This window comes from Mytilus trossulus, chromosome 12, assembly GCF_036588685.1.
Source record: "Mytilus trossulus isolate FHL-02 chromosome 12, PNRI_Mtr1.1.1.hap1, whole genome shotgun sequence".
NCBI lineage: Eukaryota > Metazoa > Mollusca > Bivalvia > Mytilida > Mytilidae > Mytilus > Mytilus trossulus.
Genome location: NC_086384.1, coordinates 27258253 through 27278375, shown reverse-complemented (window position 1 = coordinate 27278375; position 20123 = coordinate 27258253). Strand labels below are relative to the sequence as shown.

General features: G+C 32.0%; 1 protein-coding gene and 2 non-coding genes across 3 annotated transcripts in view; all 3 read right to left on the bottom strand.

The window, feature by feature from the left end:
* Positions 1–3232: 3232 nt before the first annotated feature.
* Positions 3233–20123, bottom strand: part of LOC134693708 (prohibitin-2-like) — a 36014-nt gene continuing 19123 nt past the window's right edge. The window contains exons 5-7 of the mRNA XM_063554611.1: positions 14117–14224; positions 9807–9884; positions 3233–3652 (exon numbers count right to left, since the gene is read on the bottom strand). Coding sequence (XP_063410681.1) covers positions 3545–3652; positions 9807–9884; positions 14117–14224 — 294 coding nt within the window. The 3' untranslated portion in view covers positions 3233–3544. The remainder of the gene's footprint in view (positions 3653–9806; positions 9885–14116; positions 14225–20123) is intronic.
* On the bottom strand, positions 10017–10304 carry LOC134693906 (small nucleolar RNA U85). The gene has a single exon (XR_010102516.1). It is a non-coding gene; the product is annotated as a small nucleolar RNA U85 (small nucleolar RNA).
* LOC134693907 (small nucleolar RNA U85) lies at positions 13203–13489 on the bottom strand. The gene has a single exon (XR_010102517.1). It is a non-coding gene; the product is annotated as a small nucleolar RNA U85 (small nucleolar RNA).

Below are 20123 nucleotides of genomic sequence, written 5' to 3'. Positions count from 1 at the left end.
TAAGAGATTTTGACAGGAAATATCATAACTTTATCAGAGATCTAGACAAGAGATATAATTTCTTTTTCAGAAATCTAGACATGGGATACCACCAGTTTCTAAGAGACGTGAAATTATCAATTTCTCAGAGATCTTGACATGAAATATCATTACTTTATCAGAGATCTAGACAGGAGATATCATTAATTTATCTGAGATCTCGACAAGAGATATAATTACTTTTTCAGAGATCTAGACATGAGATACCATCACTTTCTTAGATATCTAGACAGGAGATAATATCAATTTCTCAGATATATAGGCAGGTGATATCATTATTTTCTCAGAGATCTAGACATAAGATATCATTTCTTTATCAGAGCACTAGACAAGAGATAACATCAATTTCTCAGAGATATAGGCAGGTGATATCATTATTTTCTCAGAGATTGAGACAGGGGATACCATTACTTTATCAGAGATCTAGACAGGTTATATATATCATTACTTTATCAGGGATCTAGACAGGTGATATCATTACTTCATCAAAGATAATGACAGGAGATACCATCATTTTCTCAGAGATGTAGACAATAAATATTATTACTTTATCAGACATCTTTTAAAACAAGAGATACCATCACTTTCTCAGAGGATCTAGACATGAGATACCAATCCTTTATCAGAGATCTAGACAAGAGATATCATTACTTTTTCAGAGATCTAGACAGGTTATATCATTACTTTATCAGAGATCTAGATATATAGAGATTAATACTTTATAGAAGATCTCGAAAGGACCTATCATGGTTTAATTAGAGATCTAGTAAGATTTTATTTTTTTATTAGATTTAGTAGATTTCAATACTTTATCAGAGATATATGGAAAGGAGACATCGATTTATGCCACCATATAAATAAATTCATCATTCTGCATCTGGTCAGTCTAGTACTCTTCTATATGTGCTGTTTTAAATTGTGGGTTCTGGCATTACCTTTACAATTGTCATATTTTTTTTCCTTTAAAGAAATGTATGAAGAAAATTATTATTAAGGTATCTAAACTCTTTTCTCATTTTTTTACAATTTTGCTTGCTTCAAGTTTCTTAAATATAATAGGTGAATGTATTTATTGTACAGAATTATTGCATGATGTACATGTCTCTTGAACAGGATTTGTCTCCCTTGTTATCCTAATTTTCAAAGCTTCCTGGTCATGTTTAGTTTTCCTGATAAGAACTATTTCTCAGAAAATAAATAAAAGTAAATTAAATTTGTTGAGAAGAATGAGTAGTACCTTTGATAACTAAGTAGTACACATATCCATGGGAAAGGGTTTGTGTGAACTCGACTGCTTCAATATGGAGAGGTCAAATTCTGTTTTTCTGATAAAGTTCCATTTTCAGATACTAGAAGTTATAAGTTAATCATATTCGTTGTTTTAAAGATAAATTGAATGGTATTTACATCCCTCCAATACGGTGTAGCTGACCTTATCGCATTTCATCAAAAGGAGTAGGTCCTGTAAGGGTCAGTTTTGGCCTCAAATTTCAAGTTGACAAAAGATTTTTTACACTTTTTAAACACTTAAATGTCTATTTAAATTGATTCAATTTATTTTTAGTAAAAGATTTTTTACAGATTCACTTATTAAAAACGCTCTGATTCAAGCTTAAATATGAAAAATCTATGAAATATGCCAAAAACTGTCACTTTTCATATTTTTGTCAAAAATGAAAGTAACCGCATCTGTGTTCATCCTCGACCTTTATATATGTTATGTATTATCATTAAACAAAACTTACATTTCAATATCAAGAATGAACACGAATGCGCCCACTTTCTTTAAGAGGAAAACCATCTAAAATTTAACTAAAATGCTGAAATTGTGAAGATTTCAGTAATATAGCGTGATTTAATTAATGACCTGATATATGTGCATTATAATGCCAAAATAAGCCCATATTTATGTAGTAGAGGATAATACCTTCCATAAAATAACTAAAAGTTTACAAATTTTGTAAAACTGCTATATTTTGGGGCCAAAAAGAGGTCTTACTGAACCTACTCCTTTCCATTTTAATAACAGTAGACAGGTCCAAGACAAGAACACGCTGATTCTGTAGAAAACAACAACTAATTTGTCATATCAACTTCATTTCAACTCTGGTGAATAGTGGTCTCATTGACAATCATACCACATCTTATTTATATTTTTATACTAATCACAAGTGTTGTTTACATCCTAGCTTTCCAACTTCTGTGGATTCATTGTTGGATTCCAATTTTGTGGATTTCATGGGTACAAGGTACCATTATTTTAAAAGTTCATGGAGATACAAATCTTCTATATGAACAAACCCAGACTTAGACAAATCCATGAAATCAATTATACACAAACATGGAGGGTTAATGACAAAACATAAAAAAATAAATGATTCCATAGAATCCATTAACAACTGTCATCTATTCCAAGTCTAAGATTGCTTCATCATTTAATTACCTTTATAAGGAATATTTGGGTGATAGGGCATACCCATGGATCCATATGCTTACATCTGTATACTTGAAAATGGCTCTATCATAATTTCTAGACATACAGTAAAGCCTAAATCTAAGTAGACATTTCCATGTTTTCTATATGATCCTTCCATAAGCACAAGTTCTTAAACAAGACAATTAGACATCAGAGCAACATGGGTCAGGATTATCAAAGCCAAGCATTATTTAATCTTACTCCTAAATGATTTGGAGGAGGGGTGGTGCTCTCTAGACAATTGGTTTTGACGAGGAATGCCAATTTTCCCATGGAAAGTCATTTGTACTCTAGGGTACTCTAAACATACTTATTACTATATCATTGCTGCCAGTTTCAAAATATTGTCCTTCAGCAGGAAATCTTGCAATCCTAGTCCATGAAGATGCTGAAAGTGGCATTAAAATATAATAATCAACCAACCAACCTTATAATTAGGTGAAAATTTAACAAATATATATCACATCAATTCTAGAAACAGAATGAACCAACAGCTTTCCAACTCTTTAAGTATTAATGTCCATTACATTATTAGTTCACTTCTAGCATTATCACATTTTCATTTATAATTTCATCATAAACCCACTTTGACAAAAACTGCCAGATGTTGGATGGATGAAGACAGACCAAAAAATATAAGGCTCTTCTACATGAATAGGCATTGCATATACATTTGTATATATAAATAGGTGGTTATTTTTCTAGTTAAATACGATAAACAATTTTTTCCACAATTTTTGATTTAATAAATCTATAAACATGATAAATATATCCACAAAAAAACCCACATATTTATTTGTAGGGTTACTTACAGGTTTTTCTTCATTTTCAAAATTCACATCTTAATTTTCATTGAAGTTTTGTTCAACACACTGTTACAATGCTTACAGGGATGTCAATTTACAAAACTTTATAAAAGGTGAATTTATTTGTTCTTATATCTCTGTGATATTGTTTGTTGTAGGTAAGTCCTACAAATTTTATAATAATTTCCAGCACAGTTCAGACAAAGTCTACAAAGTTCAGACACTATTTCTTGGTTTTATACTGTTCCAGCATAGAATCAAAGTCTTTGTCAGTAATGTTTAACATCAAGTTGTTGGCAGTCAAGTACACACGGTTCTGTGACTGGGCAAGCTACAAAACAAAACAAATAATGATCGTTCTAATAAAAATGTAAAAATTAAAATAAACTATATTTATATAATGCTTATAACATGTATAAATTTGAACTTTAAAGTGTCTTGTATGGTTTTTAATTTTAGTTTCTTGTGTATAATTCAGAGTTTCGTAAGACGTCCATTATCAATGAACTAGTATACATATTTGTTTAGGGGCCAGCTGAAGGACGCCTCTAGGTGCAGGAGTTTCTCCCTTTTTTGGAGCCCATTGGTGGCCTTCAGCTGTTGTCTGCTCTATGGTCTACTGCTCTTTGACACATTTCAAATTTTATAACAATGAACCCATATAAAACAAAAAGTCATGACAAAGTCACCTTTTAATAAAAGGGGATTTGCAATCACAAAACAAATATGCTGCAGATTCCCTGTTTTACATCATTTGGTCTCTGGTGGACAGTTGTCTCATTGGCATTTATATCACATCTTTTTCAGTGTTCTTATTTTCATAGTTTTTACTGTCTTGTTCTTTTAAAATAAAGCATCACTTTGTGTTGTTACCCTTATTTCTTACTAATGGACTTTTGTTGAATTTTATTTTATTTTTATTTAGAAGATTTCTCGGAGTTCTTGTGCATTAATTATATTTGTTATGTATCAGTGTATCCAAAAAGAAATAAAAGTTCTGTATTTTTAATTGCAATTCTTAAAACAAAAAAATCAGCATAGCGTTTGCAAATAGGTTTCGATACATGTGGATTTTATGTGGAAGGTATATCTTAAAATTCATTATGTATATCCTTAGGTCAGTACTCAGTATATATATATCCAGAATTGGATCATGTTGTTGTTTACAGAGAATGAAGCACATCATATTATAGGTCCTTTGAGACTAGCTTTTCATTACTTTATGGTTTAAGGAGGTTCGCGGGTCTAAATCATTTACATAGGATTTCTCTATATTTTTCTATAAATGAACTTTATCTTATAGTTAATAGAAAAATAAAATAAAAAAATGGGGTCACCGTTCATTTGCGCTCACAATCTGCCTTCGAAAGAAGCATACATCTTTGTAAAAGTGTTTTTTTTCTGTTGAACTAATAGGAGAAATAAAGTTAATATCGAAATAAAAAAATGAAATTTATTACAGAAATCGCTCAAATTTTACAATAATTTAGTTGAAGTACAGCATATATCGAAATTATATTAAAAAATATAGGTCACCGATGAGTTAAAAGAGATATTTCAATTTTAAAGCAAAAAAATGGCATTTTTCAACCAAAGGGAGATAATTTGGAACTTTTTCAATGATGTTTACATTTTAAAAGTCATCTGGGGCCAACACGAATTAATTGTTTTGAATGTTTTTTGTACCATATGATAAAGTAACAACTACAAAAGGTAAGAAATAAAAGTTGTAATGAAAAACAAATGTTTATTTTTTTTCTAAAATTTTTATACCCTCGAGCCTCCTTAAGGAGGTTCGCGGGTACAAAAATTTCAGCAAAAAATTAAACATTTGTTTTTTCATTACAAATTTTATTTATTACACTATTAGTTATTATTTTATGAAATGGTACAAAAATTAACCAAGAAAATTTCAATTTTGCCCCAGACTTTTAAAATATTTATATCATTGACAAAGCTCCCAATTATCTCCCTTGGTGTAAAAATGCCATTTTTTGGCATTAGAATTGAAATATCTTTCTGAATTCATTGGTGACCTATATTTTTTCTTATTGTATTCAAATAAGCTGTGCATAACTAAATAATTGTAAAAATAAAGCGATTTCTGTAATTAAGTTCTTTTTTTTTATTTCCATATTACCTCTATTTCTCCTATTAGTTCAACAGAAAACCAGATGCTCCGCAGGGCGCAGCTTTATATGACCACAGAGGTTGAACCCTGAACGGTTGGGGCAAGTCTGAGCACAACATTCAAGCTGGACTCGGCTCTAAATTTGGATTGTGATTAAATAGTTGACACAGCATAGGTTTCTGACACAGAATGAATGTGGTCTAATGAACTAAAAAAAAATTTTGCCTTTGAGCAATTCACTATGCTGTTGAATATTAATCCTCTATAAATTTTTGAAGAAATTTTCTTTTTATTTATGAAATCTGAAATGAAAAAAATTGAACCCCCACCCCAATTTTTTTTTTCCACATCCCCCTTTCCCTTATTCCAAAACTGATCTTAATTCAAATTTCTAATGGAGTTTGCAACATTACTACTCATTTAAATACATCATAAAATATTTAAATGTAAAAAAAAGTGTTTATATCACTGAATGGTAAAGATTGTTTTAATTTATCAGTTGGTAGTAAAAGTGAATATACATTGTATATTGTATAAAACAATGATTTAAGTTGATTCAACTACTATTCTGGACAAAGAAAGATAACTCCGATTTAAAATTTATTGCTATTGCGCAAATAAACTCTTCATAGCCAGACACATGTTTCGTCTATAAAAGACTCATCAGTGACACTCGAATCCAAAAAAGTAAAAAAGGCCAAATAAAGAACGAAGTAAGAGCATTGAGGACCAAAATTCCTAAAAGTTTTGCCAAAGGCTCCGTGTTGAAGGCCGTACTTTAACCTATAATGGTTTAATTTTTAAATTGTTATTTGGATGGAGAGTTGTCTCATTGGCACTCACACCACATCTTCCTATATCTATAGTTATCTATGCCTGATGTGAAAAACCAAGGTTTTTCAAAAAATTAAAAAATATGTAAACAGTTAATTTATAAACATAACCATATCAATGACAATTCATGACAGTGCTGACTACTGGGCTTCTGAAATTGTGCAATTAGATATTTCTTGCTATTGCGCAATACTGTGCAATTGAAAATACTTGTTATTGCACATTATTGTGCAATTGATGATTTCTTGCTATTGGGCAATACTGTGCAATTGAAAATTTCTTGCTATTGCACATTACTGTGCAATTGAAGATTTCTTGCTATTGCTGAATACTGTGCAATTGAAAATTTCTTGCTATTGCACAATACTTAATATAATAATTTTGGATCCCGATTTGGACCAACTTGAAAACTGGGCCCATAATAAAAAATGTAAGTACATGTTAAGATTCAGCATATCAAAGAAGCCCAAGAATTCAATTTTTGTTAAAATCAAACTTAGTTTAATTTTGGACCAGGACTTTAATGTAGACCAATTTGAAAACAGGACCAAAAATTAAGAATCTACATACACAGTTAGATTTGGCATATCAAAGAACCCCAATTTTTAAAATTTTGATGAAATCAAACAAAGTTAAATTTCGAACCCCGATTTGGACCAACTTGAAAACTGGGCAAATAATAAAAAATCTAAGTACATTTTTAGAATCAACATATCAAAGAACCCCATGGATTCAATGTTTGTTAAAATCAAACTAAGTTTAATTTTGGACCCTTTGGACCTTAATGTAGACCAATTTGAAAACGGGACCAAAAATTAAGAATCTACATACACAGTTAGATTTGGCATATCAAAAATTTAAATATTTTTGATGAAATCAATCAAAGTTTAATTTTGGACTCCGATTTGGGCCAACTTGAAAACTGGGCCAATAATAAAAAATCTAAGTACATTTTTAGATTCAGCATATCAAAGAACCCAAAGGATTCAATTCATGTTAAAATCAAACTAAGTTAAATTGTGGACCCTTTGGTCCTTAATGTAGACCAATTTGAAAACGGGACCAAAAATTAAGAATCTACAATCACAGTTAAATTTGGCATATCAAAGAACCCCATTTATTCAATTTTTGATGAAATCAAACAAAGTTTAATTTTGGACTCCGATTTGGGCCAACTTGAAAACTGGGCCAATAATAAAAAATCTAGATTAGATTTGGCATATCAATGAACCCCAATTATTCAATTTTTGACCCTTTTTTGGCCAGTAATTTCTAAACTGTTGGAACCAAAACTCCCAAAATCAATCCCAACCTTCCTTTTATGGTCATTAACTTTGTGTTTAAATTTCATAGATTTCTATTTAATAATAATAAATTTATGGTGTGAAAACCAAGAATAATGCTTATTTGGACCCCTTCATGGCCCCTTATTCCTAAACTGTTGGGACCTCAGCTCCCAAAACCAATCCTAACCTTCCTTTTGTGGTCATAAACTTTGTGTTTAAATTTCATTGATTTATATTTACTTATACTTAAGTTATTGTTCGAAAACCAAGAATAATGCTTATTTGGGCCCTTTTTTAGCCCGTAATTCCTTAACTGTTAAAACCAAAACTCCAAAAACCAATCCCAACCTTCTTTTTGTGGTCATTAACCTTGTGTCAAAATTTCATAGATTTCTATTAACTTAAACTAAAGTTAAAGTGCGAAAACCAAGAAAATGCTTATTTGGGCTCTTTGTGGCCCCTTATTCCTAAACTGTTGGAACCAAAACTCCCAAAATCAATCCCAACCTTCCTTTTGTGGTCATAAACCTTGTGTTAAAATTTCATAGATTTCTATTTATCAATACTAAAGTTATAGTGCGAAAACCAAATGTCTTTGGACGACAACGACGCCAACGTGATAACAATATACGACCACAAATTTTTCAATTTTTGTGGTCATATAAAAAGGACATTTACAAAAATGTATGCTTCTTTCGGAGGCAAATTGAGAGCTTAAATGAATGGTGAGCCCATTTTTTTATTTCATTTTCTATTAAGTATATGATAAGGTTTATTTATAGAAAAATATAGCGACATCCTATATAAAACTAGAGGCTCTAAAGAGCCTGTGTCGCTCACCTTGGTCTATGTGAATATCAAACAGAGGAAGCAGATGGATTCATGACAAAATTGTGTTTTGGTGATGGTGACATGTTTGTTCATCTTACTTTACTGAACATTCTTGCTGCTTACAATTATCACTATCTATAATGAACTTGGCCCAGTAGTTTCTGTTGTAAATGTTACTGGTAGTAAAAATTTACAAATTTTATGAAAAATGGTTAAAAATTGACTATAAAGGACAATAACTCCTTAGGGGGTCATCTGACTATCTTGGACATGTTGACTTATTTGTTAATCTTACTTTGCTGAACATTATTGATGTTTACAGTTTATCTCTATCTATAATAATATTCAAGATAATAACCCAAAAAACAGCAAAATTTCCTTAAAATTACTAATTCAGGGGCAGCAACATAACAACGATTCATCTGAAAATTTCAGTGCAGATAGATTTTGACTTGATAAACAATTTTACCTCATTTCAGATTTGCTCTAAATGCTTTGGTTTTTGAGTTATAAGCCAAAAACTGCATTTTACCCCTATGTTCTATTTTTACTCATGTCCGCCATCTTGGTTGGTTTGGCGGGTCACGCCACACATTTTTAAAACTAGATACCTCAAAGATGATTGTAGCCAAGTTCGGATTAATTTGGCCCAGCAGTTTCAGAGGAGAAGATTTTTGTAAAAGATATATAAAATTTACGAAAAATGGTTAAAAATTGACTTTAAAGGGCAATAACTCCTAAAGAGGTCAACTGACCATTTTGGTCATGTTGACTTATTTGTAAATCTTACTTTGCTGAACATTATTGCTGTTTACAGTTTATCTTTATGTATAATAATATTCAAGATAATAACCAAAAACAGCAAAATTTCCTTAAAATTACCAATTCAGGGGCAGCAACCCAACAATGGGTTGTCTGATTCATCTGAAAATTTTAAAGCAGATAGATCTTGACCTGATTAACAATTTTACCCCATGTCAGATTTGCTCTAAATGCTTTGGTTTTTGAGTTATAAGCCGAAAACTGCATTTTACCCCTATGTTCTATTTTTAGCCATGGCGGCCATCTTGGTTGGTTTGGCGGGTCACGCCACACATTTTTTAAACTAGATACCCCAATGATGATTGTGGCCAAGTTTGGTTTAATTTGGCCCGGTAGTTTCAGAGGAGAAGATTTTTGTAAAAGTTAACGACGCCGGACGCCAAGTGATGAGAAAAGCGCACTTGGCCCTTCGGGCCAGGTGAGCTAAAAAAAGTAATTGATTTTTACCAGCAATCCCCCTTAATTACAAATTAATGCATAACTAATTTGAAATGGAAATGATTTCATATATATTCATCAGTCTATCATACTGGACTACTCAAATACAACTCGAAATGATACTATATAACATTTTTACCTACCGTTCTAGATATACTCTGTGATGCTCTGATTTTTCTTAACTTCAAGTATCCAGGATTTATGGAAATAGCCTCACCAATGTATGCAAGTTAAGGAAAGCAGCCTTATAATAATTGATTGTTGGTATTTTAACAATTTTCAGCATTGAATTATAACCTCAAAATATCCCTACATTGGTACCCATAAAAATATGATTTACACAATATCCCATTTGGCATCAGATTACTAAAGATAGAAATCATTGACCATTGACTGCTTGTATAGAAACCCTTCCCACAATGCACCCCATTACAGTCCTTATTCCCAACTTTGTACTCCATCATCCACAGCAGACTATATCTTGAGTCAGCCATATTGAATGACAGCGCCCCCTGTATATGTCTGGCCTTACAGCAGACATACAAACTAAGATATGTCCACCAAGATTTCAGACAATGATTTTACTCTGGTTTGGTAAAGCAGTCAATGGCCTCCTAAATAAGCAGTTTTCATCACTTGCCTGATTACGATAGTTACTGAATACAGGTAAGATGGTCAAATACTTATAGACAATTAATAGTATGCTTGTGAGTCAATACTTAATAATAATATGTGTGTATTGTTAGGACACTCATTCCCTGCTACCACAATCCATTTTCTAGGCAAAGTATGAAATCAGATCTAGTCAAAACACGGATTTGGTATATTTTTTTTAAGTTCACATCATAATGAATTCAATTACTTTGTTACCATTCTCAAAACTAAAACTACATATAAGGGACAGACAAGAAAACTACAAAACAAAATGCCACTTTATCGTAGACTGAGTATTAATTAGAGCTGTCCACACAACAGGACTATAAATCGTCCATTTTTTACCTAACCTTTACAAGCAAGATGCTGCTTTGAAATTCAGTATATTATTCCAAAAATGTTTTGCAATGTTTGGCTATCATCTATTCACTTCATCCCAAGATAATAGTTATGCCTGGAACACAAACAACTAACACAAGGGTCAATGTAAGAGCCACCTAATTTTAGTATTTATCACATCTCAATCCAAGGAGGCTTCTGTATACAAAGTTTTTTAGACAACATATGTAAGTTATGCACACGACACACAATTCAGACAATGTTTTACCATCATGGGGTCATAAATCAATTCTCTGACTATTTTACCCTTTCTGAACCCATTGTTAAAAACATTTACTCAACGTGTGGTTGTCAATAATCTCAGTAGAAGATGGAAGTGGATTAGTTAGCACTCTCAATGATTTGAATTGTGATAACAGGTACAGAAATTGATAAATTTGAGTAATATGGAAGGCCTTATTGTTATAGATCAGAGTTCCAATATTGCCCTGTGTTGCCTATTTTATCTGTTCAAAGTAATGAAGTACAAGGGAAATAACTAAAAAAATCACTTTCACTTTTTCTTTAATTTTTTTTGTAAATGTATCTTAGAGGAATGAAGGCTTCAGAAATATACAATGCAATTTCCAATATCATAAATATTTTCAAGGGGCAAAACTTGTTCAAAATATATGATTAGCATTAATTTTCAAAAAGACATTGCTGATATAAACCTATGATGTAAGTTTTATAAAATTCTGGCAAGAATTGTACACATCAGAGTGCTAACAATGCAATTTTCCATATATCAACATAACCCTTTTAAAAATAAACTGTTATCATAGAGATATGTCATGTTTTTTTGTAATTTTGATAATGCAAATGTTGAAAATGAAATAGCAACACTTTAACGTGCAAGTTTTGCAAATATTCAAGGTCAATGAACAATGAGTAAAGGTACATTGCTAAAAAATCTCAATGGGAATGAGATGTGCCAACACTAATACAACTGCATACCAAATACCATTGAATTATCATGAGTAACACACCTAAACACAACTAATACATGTAAACTAAGCAATATTTCAAAGTCAATAAACCATAACTGAGGGGGCAGGTCAAATTATCTCCATGGAAATGAAATATATCAATGCTTATACAACTGCATACCAATTATCATTAACTTACCACTAGTGGTTGGTTCCCCATAATCTGACCTAATCACAAACTAATACATGAATACTAAACAAATATTTAATGTCAATAGACCAATGACTGAGTGGGTGGGGCCTAATAATCTCCATGGAAATGAAATATATCAATGCTTATACAACTGAGTACCAATTATCATTAACTTACCACTAGTGGTTGGTTCCCCATAATCTGACCTAATCACAAACTAATACATGAATACTAAACAAATATTTAAAGTCAATAGACCAATGACTGAGTGGGTGGGGCCTAATAATCTCCATGGAAATGAGATATGCCAATGCTTATACAACTGCATACCAATTATCATTAACTTAACACATGTGGTTCCCCAATAAACTGACCTTATCACAAACAAATACCTGAAAAGTTTCAAAGTCAGTAGAGCATAACTGAGGGGGTTTGGCCAAATAATCTCCATGGCAATGAGATGTTCCAAAACTAGTTCAACTGCATACCAAACATCTTTGACTTACCACTAGTGGTTCACCATAAACTAGACCTAATCACAAAGTAATACATTACACATTGTTGATGTTGCACTGTCGAAGCCAGACAGCGTACCTATGTCTAGCTTTTTGACTCTGTCAAGTGAGACAATAAATGATTGGTACTGATTTTCAAAGTGGTCCAAGCATTGCTTATATAAACCTATATTATAAGTTTCATAAATCAGGCAAAAAATGTACACAAGAGGACTAAAAATACAATTTTCCATAAAATTAATGTTTCAAAGGGCATAACACTTTTAGAAATAATGGATCAACCCTGATTTTAGAACTTATATGAGACATTGCTGATATTAACCTATGATATAATATTCATAAAAATCTGGCAAAATTTGTTCATGTGAGAGTACTAACAAAACTGGACAGACAGATGAACCAAACAAACAAACAACCAGTACTGTGGATTCATTATTATTCTTTGGATACCAATTTTTGTGGATATCGTGCTATCTATAACCACAAATTCAAATGCAAACAAATTATGTATAGGAGTTTAAGCAGACTTTTAAAACACCATGAAATCAAATATCAACGAAAATAAATGAATCCACAGTATTTCTATGTCCCCTGAGACACATGGAACAATAATTAGAGAAACAAGACTCTTACATAGTTACATACGGATTATCACATTATATAATCTCACGAAGGCTAAAATTAAAAATAAGATAAAATTAATCATCTCATTGGTTGTATCTGGTATCCACTGGTACGAATGTAGGAATCTATATTAATATTTGATTTTGATCAAATACCCATGAATATAGGCAGGGTAGAACTATGTAACAAACTAGGAACTAGTCACATTGGGTATCAAGGGTAACTGAAAAGGAACTGTGTAACTTTTAGCATCAGATTACTAAAGATAGAACTCATAGACCATTGACTGCTTGTATTGAAACCCTACCCACAATGCATCCCATAACAATCCCTGTCCCTGACTTTGTGCTCCATCATCCACAGCTGACTATATCTCGAGTCAGCCATATTGAATGACAGCGCCCCTGTATATGTCTGGCCTTACAGCAGACATACAAACTAAGATATGTCCACCAAGATTTCAGACAATGATTTTACTCTGGTTTGGAAAAGCAGTCAACAACCTCTTACATAGGCAGTTTTCATCACTTGCCAAAGTTACCACAGGTTTAGAATACAATGGGTTTTTTTCTTTTTTCAATAGATCTTTTAATTTTTGGATGCAAGTCCACAGCTAGGACACCTTGCCTAGCTCTAATTCAGACTCATCCGGTATAATACTTTCTTTGTTTAAAAGCAGTCCCAAGAGTAGCATATGAAATTTTGTTGAAACAAAGAATGCTCTTGAGCTGTAACTTACCTGTGTAAAACAATCTATACTGAATTGTCAGAAAAGTAGCAGAACAGAATTGTTTCACTGAAAGGGATATACAGGTATCTGTATTTTAAGCAGTATTGAATTTACTTCAAGGAAAATGTGTGGAAAAAACTTCAAACATTTGACAATTTTCAGATGATGCCCAGAACATTTCTCATGTCTTTTTGGGCCCTTTTTAGCTAACTATGTGGTACAAGTTTTACTCATTGTTGAAGGGTGTACAGTGACCTTAAATTGTAAATTTTCATGTCATTTGGTCCCTAGTGTGAAGTTGTCTCATTGGCAATCATACCACATATTCATCATTTTATATTTACAAATAAGGTATCTTAGACAAAATATCATTTAGTAATGATATAGATAAAACCATGTGACACAATAAATCTATAATAATAAAGGATATAAGTTTAGCTGCTTCAGCTTCTCCAGAGGCTTGTACAACTTTCTGCTGTCTTTCTTGTTTGGCTTTCTCTACAACGAACTGAGCTCTCTGAGCCTCTTGTTGTGCTACCTAAAACAGGGCATGAAAAAAAATCAATAAATAATCCAAAGATTAGGGAACAAAGTAACATAATGAATCAATATAGCATTAGAAAATTCTAGTGTGTGTTAGTACAAACTTTAGTTTTCAAATTTCAGCATTTTCAAAAATGTCAACTTTTTTTCACATAGAATTATTGTGTTGGGCTTGAAAAAAATGCATGCTCACAAGTTAATTGTATAGGCAAGTTCCAAACATGCTGATGTAACCTTAAACATTATGAATTTTAAAGTTTAACGGCAACTGAAGAACAATTCTGCAAAATCATACGTTCACTAACTTCACTTCGATTTAAACAAAGGAGTAGGTCGGATAAGGGCAGATTTTGGCCTCAAATTTCCAGTTCATCTGACAAAAAGATTTTGGACACTTTTTAAGCACTTAGTGTCTATTCCGGTTGATTTAATTAGTTAACATGAAGGTTTAAACTGATTTAGTCATTAAAATTGCTCCGCTTCCATCTTAAATATGAACCAGATGCTCCGCAGGGCACAGCTTTATACGACCACAGAGGTCGAACCCTGAACAGTTGGGGCAAGTATGGACACAACATTTAAGCTTGATACAGCTTTGAATTTGGATTATGATTTTAAAAATAGTTGACACAACATAGGTTTCTGACACAGAATGAATGTGGTCTAAGAACTTAAACTTAAAAACTTTAAATTGGACATTTACCTATTATGGTCCAATATCCAAAATCTAAATACATGGTTAGATTCAGCATATCATAGAACCCCAAGAATTCAATTTTTGATGAAATCAAATAATGTTCAATTTTAGACCCTTTAGAACTCAATGTGGACCCATTTAGATTCAGTATATTGAAGAGCCCCATATATTAAATTTCTGTTGAATTCAAACAAAGTTTAATTTTTGACCCTTTGGACCTTAATGTAGACAAATTTGAAAACGGGACAATACTGTGCAATTGAATATTTCTTGCTATTGCGCAATAGAAAATTTCTTGCTATTGTGCAATATTGTCCAATTAGATTTTTCTTGCTATTGCTTAATACTGTGCAATTGAAGATTTCTTGCTATTGCACAATACTTAATATAAAATTTTGGACCCCGATTTGGACCAACTTGAAAACTGGGCCCATAATCAAAAATCTAAGTACATGTTTAGATTTAGCATATCAAAGAACCTTAATGATTCATTTTTTGATGAAATCAAACAAAGTTCAATTTTGGACCTTTTTGGCCCCTAATTCGTTGGGACAAAAACTCCCAAAATCAAACCCTACCTTCCTTTTGTTTGTCATAAACCTTGTGTTAAAATTTCATAGATTTCTATTAACTTATACTAAAGTTATTGTGCGAAAACCAAGAAAAATGCTTATTTGGGCCCTTTTTGGCCCCTTATTCCTAAACTGTTGGGACCAAAACACCCAAAATCAATCCCAACCTTCATTTTATGGTATAAACCGTATGTTTAAATTTCAGATTTCTATTTACTTTTACTTAAGTTAAAGTGCGAAAACCAAATGTCTTTGGACGACGACGCCAAAAAAAAATATATGTCTGTTTCCTGACTGACCCTGACTCAAAACCCCCGACCCTAGATCTTTTTATTCAAATCCGAAAAAATCGTTTCCAGTCCGATCCAGATTCGTATTTTACTATGCCCAAACAATAACATGGCTGCGCCCAGCACAAATGGGCTTCAATTAAGGTTTAAAAAAATTCGGCACTGGAAGGATTATTCAATTAAAGCTTCTTTAGAAGGATTAAATCATTTTGGGGTACAGGACCCTAACCAAACATGACATTTAACCAACTGCAAATCTGACAGGAAGTGCAACAAAAAAAAAAAAAATCCTGACCTACCGACCCTGTTTTATTTGCCTTGGAAGCAGGAAACAGACATATATTTTTAATTGGCCTGATATCAATATACGACCTCAATTTTAGGGGTCGTATAAAAATCTATCAATGCCACTTTTCAAATGGTTTTTGTCAAAAATGAAAGTGGCCACATCAATGTTCATCTTCAACCTTTATATATGTTATGAACATGTATTATCATCAAATACAACTTACATTTCAATATTAAGAATGAAAACAAATTCCATTTAAGCCCATATTTATGTAGCAGAAGCATTCTACTTTCAAATAAACAACTAAAAATTTACATTTTAATAATTTGGTAAAACTGCTATGTTTTTGGGCCAAAAAGGGATCTTACTTGACCTTCTCCTTTCATTTATTTGGAAATTTTATAAAGTTTATGTAAAAACCCATTTATACAAGAAGAAATAAACATAGATGAAAATCACAACAGTGGATTTGCTATGTTTGTTTTTTAAATTGGAGATAACAGCATTCACTTAGTTCTAAGAAGTAAAGATGTCTCCCTTTTCTTTTTAGTATGTATACATATTTTGATTTTTTTCTGCAAAATTAACCTTTAAATAAAACCAAGTTGATAGAAAATAGCTAGTAAGTATGCAATTCAAAAGAGAGAATTTGTGAGTTTTTTGTTGTGAATTGGAGATAACTGCATTCAAATGGTTCTAATGACTTGAATTATCTCCCCTACAGCCTGTAACAGAGAAGTGATCGAATTGGTGTTTCTTTACCGTCAAAATTAGCTACGTTATCGACAATTAATTGAGTAATGACTGAACTATTGGTACTTTAACAGTGAAAGTTTAACGTTAAAAAGATTGACAATGCTGACAAACTTTCATATGTCGACTATCAAGTTTAATACCGATAATATTGAAAATAATTCTAATAATATGAAACAAAATATGTCTATGCATCATTTCGATTGGGCGAAAAGTAGTCATTTCTTCAAAGTCAGAACAGAAAAAAACAGGTTTATGGAAGGACGTCTTGATAGTATTATTTCCTTTACAATTTTACCCAAAAACTAAAAGAAATATACCGGTAAACAATTAAAAAGGTGTTTGATAGGAATGAAGTCCTTTATTATGTGTGATGGATTTGAATTCAATCAATAACTTTGAAATGTTTACACAAAAGGGAGGACTGGTATTTTTACTTCTGTTAGAATATGTCTTCGTCCGTTTCACATGCCAGACTTTTTTCTAGTAGTTTAAACGGGAAAATTTTGTTGAGAATTTTTTTTAATTTGACAAAATAACTAGCAAAACTTTTTCTTGCAATGGCACACACAGAGAATATTTTTTTTAGTAAAAATCAGTAAAAAATAATTTCTCCAAATATACCATGGCCAGGACCTGACAGTTTGAAGCAGTGTACAAATAAAAATCGTCCGCAAAACTGCGCTTGCTGTCATTTTGATGGATCATGCAACATTTCACCTATTACCCATAAACAACATAGGTTCTCAATTACTAAAAAAAGTTCTAAAAGATAATTTCAAATCAAATTAACTTCCTTATATACAGTCGAATTTGTCACAAATTACACTAAGCTAGTTCTTAAAACGTTTGTATCAGGGAAAACATTTTTCTTTGAATTTTAAAACGTGAAGGGGAAACGGATTTCCTAACCATTCACTTATAATAATATTCCTTATTTCTGATTTTTTGTTCGATAACGTAAATTATACGACTTTTTTTTATGACTACGTGAACTTGTGCCATCTATTTTTGCTGGTCTTTAGGAAGACAATTTACAATTTGTAGTGAACTTATACATAACCTTATAATTCTATTTGGAAACAAAAATAAATTCCCAATATATAAATATATATGTATGAATATACATGTATTATATGTTGAGTACATGATAGGATTTTGTAGATATAACTACCGCACAGAAAAAGTATCATGGATTTCGAGGCTTTCATATTCAAGGTTTTGAATTATACCCTTGTTGAAAACCTGTGGAGTTCTCTACACGGCCTAGCCAAGATCAGATGTGCATTTCATAGTGGGTCTATGTTATAGGCTTGTAAAGACAAGAAGATAATGTTTACATAAGTAATACATGTTTGAACTGAAGGAGACAATGTAGGGCTTCACAATGAATATCAAATATCATGTATAGGTGTTACCGTTTTTAAATAAAACACTAAAACACAGGCTGAAAATGGGCAAAATTTCACGTTATGTTGTTTCATTTAAAATTTCGCTGTTTTCAACAATTGATAGTTAATAAGTGAAATTAATTTGAACTACATTATTGGTTCACAATTTATTCATCTTTCTTTTACTGGTTGTTGCAACAAAAAATCTCCAGAGGTTACAAAGTTATGATCAAAAGTTGAATACTATGCGTTCGTTATGTAATTTTGTACTTTTGTTTTTAGCTTGCTCAGTGTAGTGATATAAGAGAACTAGAGGCTCTAAAGAGCCTGTGTCGCTCACCTTGGTCTATGTTAATATTAAACATTGTACACAAATGAATTCATGACAAAATTGTGTTTTGGTGATGGTGATGTTTTTGAAGATCTTACTTTAATAAACATTTTTGCTGCTTACAATTATCTCTATCTATAACAGTAGTTTCTGTGGAAAATGTTAGTAAAAATCTACAAATTTTGTGAAAATTGTTAAAAAATAACTATGAAGGGCAATAACTCCTCAGGGGGTCATTTGACTATTTTGGTCATGTTGACTTATTTTTAGTTCTTACTTTACTGTACATTATTGCTGTTTACAGTTTATCTCTATCTATAATAATATTCAAGATAATAACAAAAAAACAGCAAAATTTCCTCAAAATTACCAATTTAGGGGCAGCAACCTAACAACCGATGATCCAATTCATCTGAAAATTCTAGGGCAGATAGATCTTGACCTGATCAACAATTTTACCTCCGTCAGATTTGCTCTTAATGCTTTGTTTTTTGGGTTATAAGCCAAAAACTGCATTTTTCCCCATGTTCTATTTTTAGCCATGGCCGCCAATTTGGTTGGTTGGCCGAGTTACCGGACACAATTTTTATACTAGATACCCAAAAGATGATTGTGGCCAAGTTTCAATTAATTTGGCCCAGTAGTTTCAGAGGAGAAGATTTTTCTAAAAGATAACTAAGATTTACGAAAAATGGTTAAAAATTGACTATAAAGGGCAATAACTCCTACAGTGGTCAACTGACCATTTTGGTCATGTTGACTTATTTGTAGATCTTACTTTGCTGAACATTACTGCTGTTTACAGTTTTTCTCTATCTATAATAATATTCAAGATAATAACCAAAAACAGCAAAATTTCCTTAAAATTACCGATTCAGGGGCTGCAACCTAACAACGGAATGTCAGATTCATCTGAAATTTTTAGAGCAGATAGATCTTAACCTGATAAACAATTTCACTTTTTGTCAGATTTGCTCTAAATGCTTTGGTTTTTGAGTTGTAAGCCAAAAACTGCATTTTACCCCTATGTTCTATTTTTAGCCATGGCGGCCATCTTGGTTGGTTGGCAGGGTCACCGGACACAAATTTCAAACTAGATACCTCAATGATGATTGTGGCCAAGTTTGGTTAAATTTGGCCCAGTAGTTTCAGAGGAGAAGATTTTTGTAAAAGTTAACGCAGGACGACGACGACGGACGACAGACGACGGACGCCAAGTGATGAGAAAAGCTCACTTGGCCCTTCGGGCCAGGTGAGCTAAAAATGAATCAAATTTATGCTGTTATGTGTTTTGTTTTCTCTTTTAGTATATACTTTATCAAAAACTACCTCGTTTATCAAAATTGCAGTACCCTAGCTGCAGATATATGCCATCAAAGTTGGATATACAAATAAAGTGAAAAATTGTCTTGTCCGTAGACATGCATTCCCTAGTAAACTGGAAGTATAATAACATTGATGTTGCATTGCTAAGTTCCTGTTCTTTTGTAGATTTGAAAACACTACTAACATTTTTTTCTACCATCTATCAATAGAGGAAAAATTTCAAAAATATGTCAGAATGTCTTGTC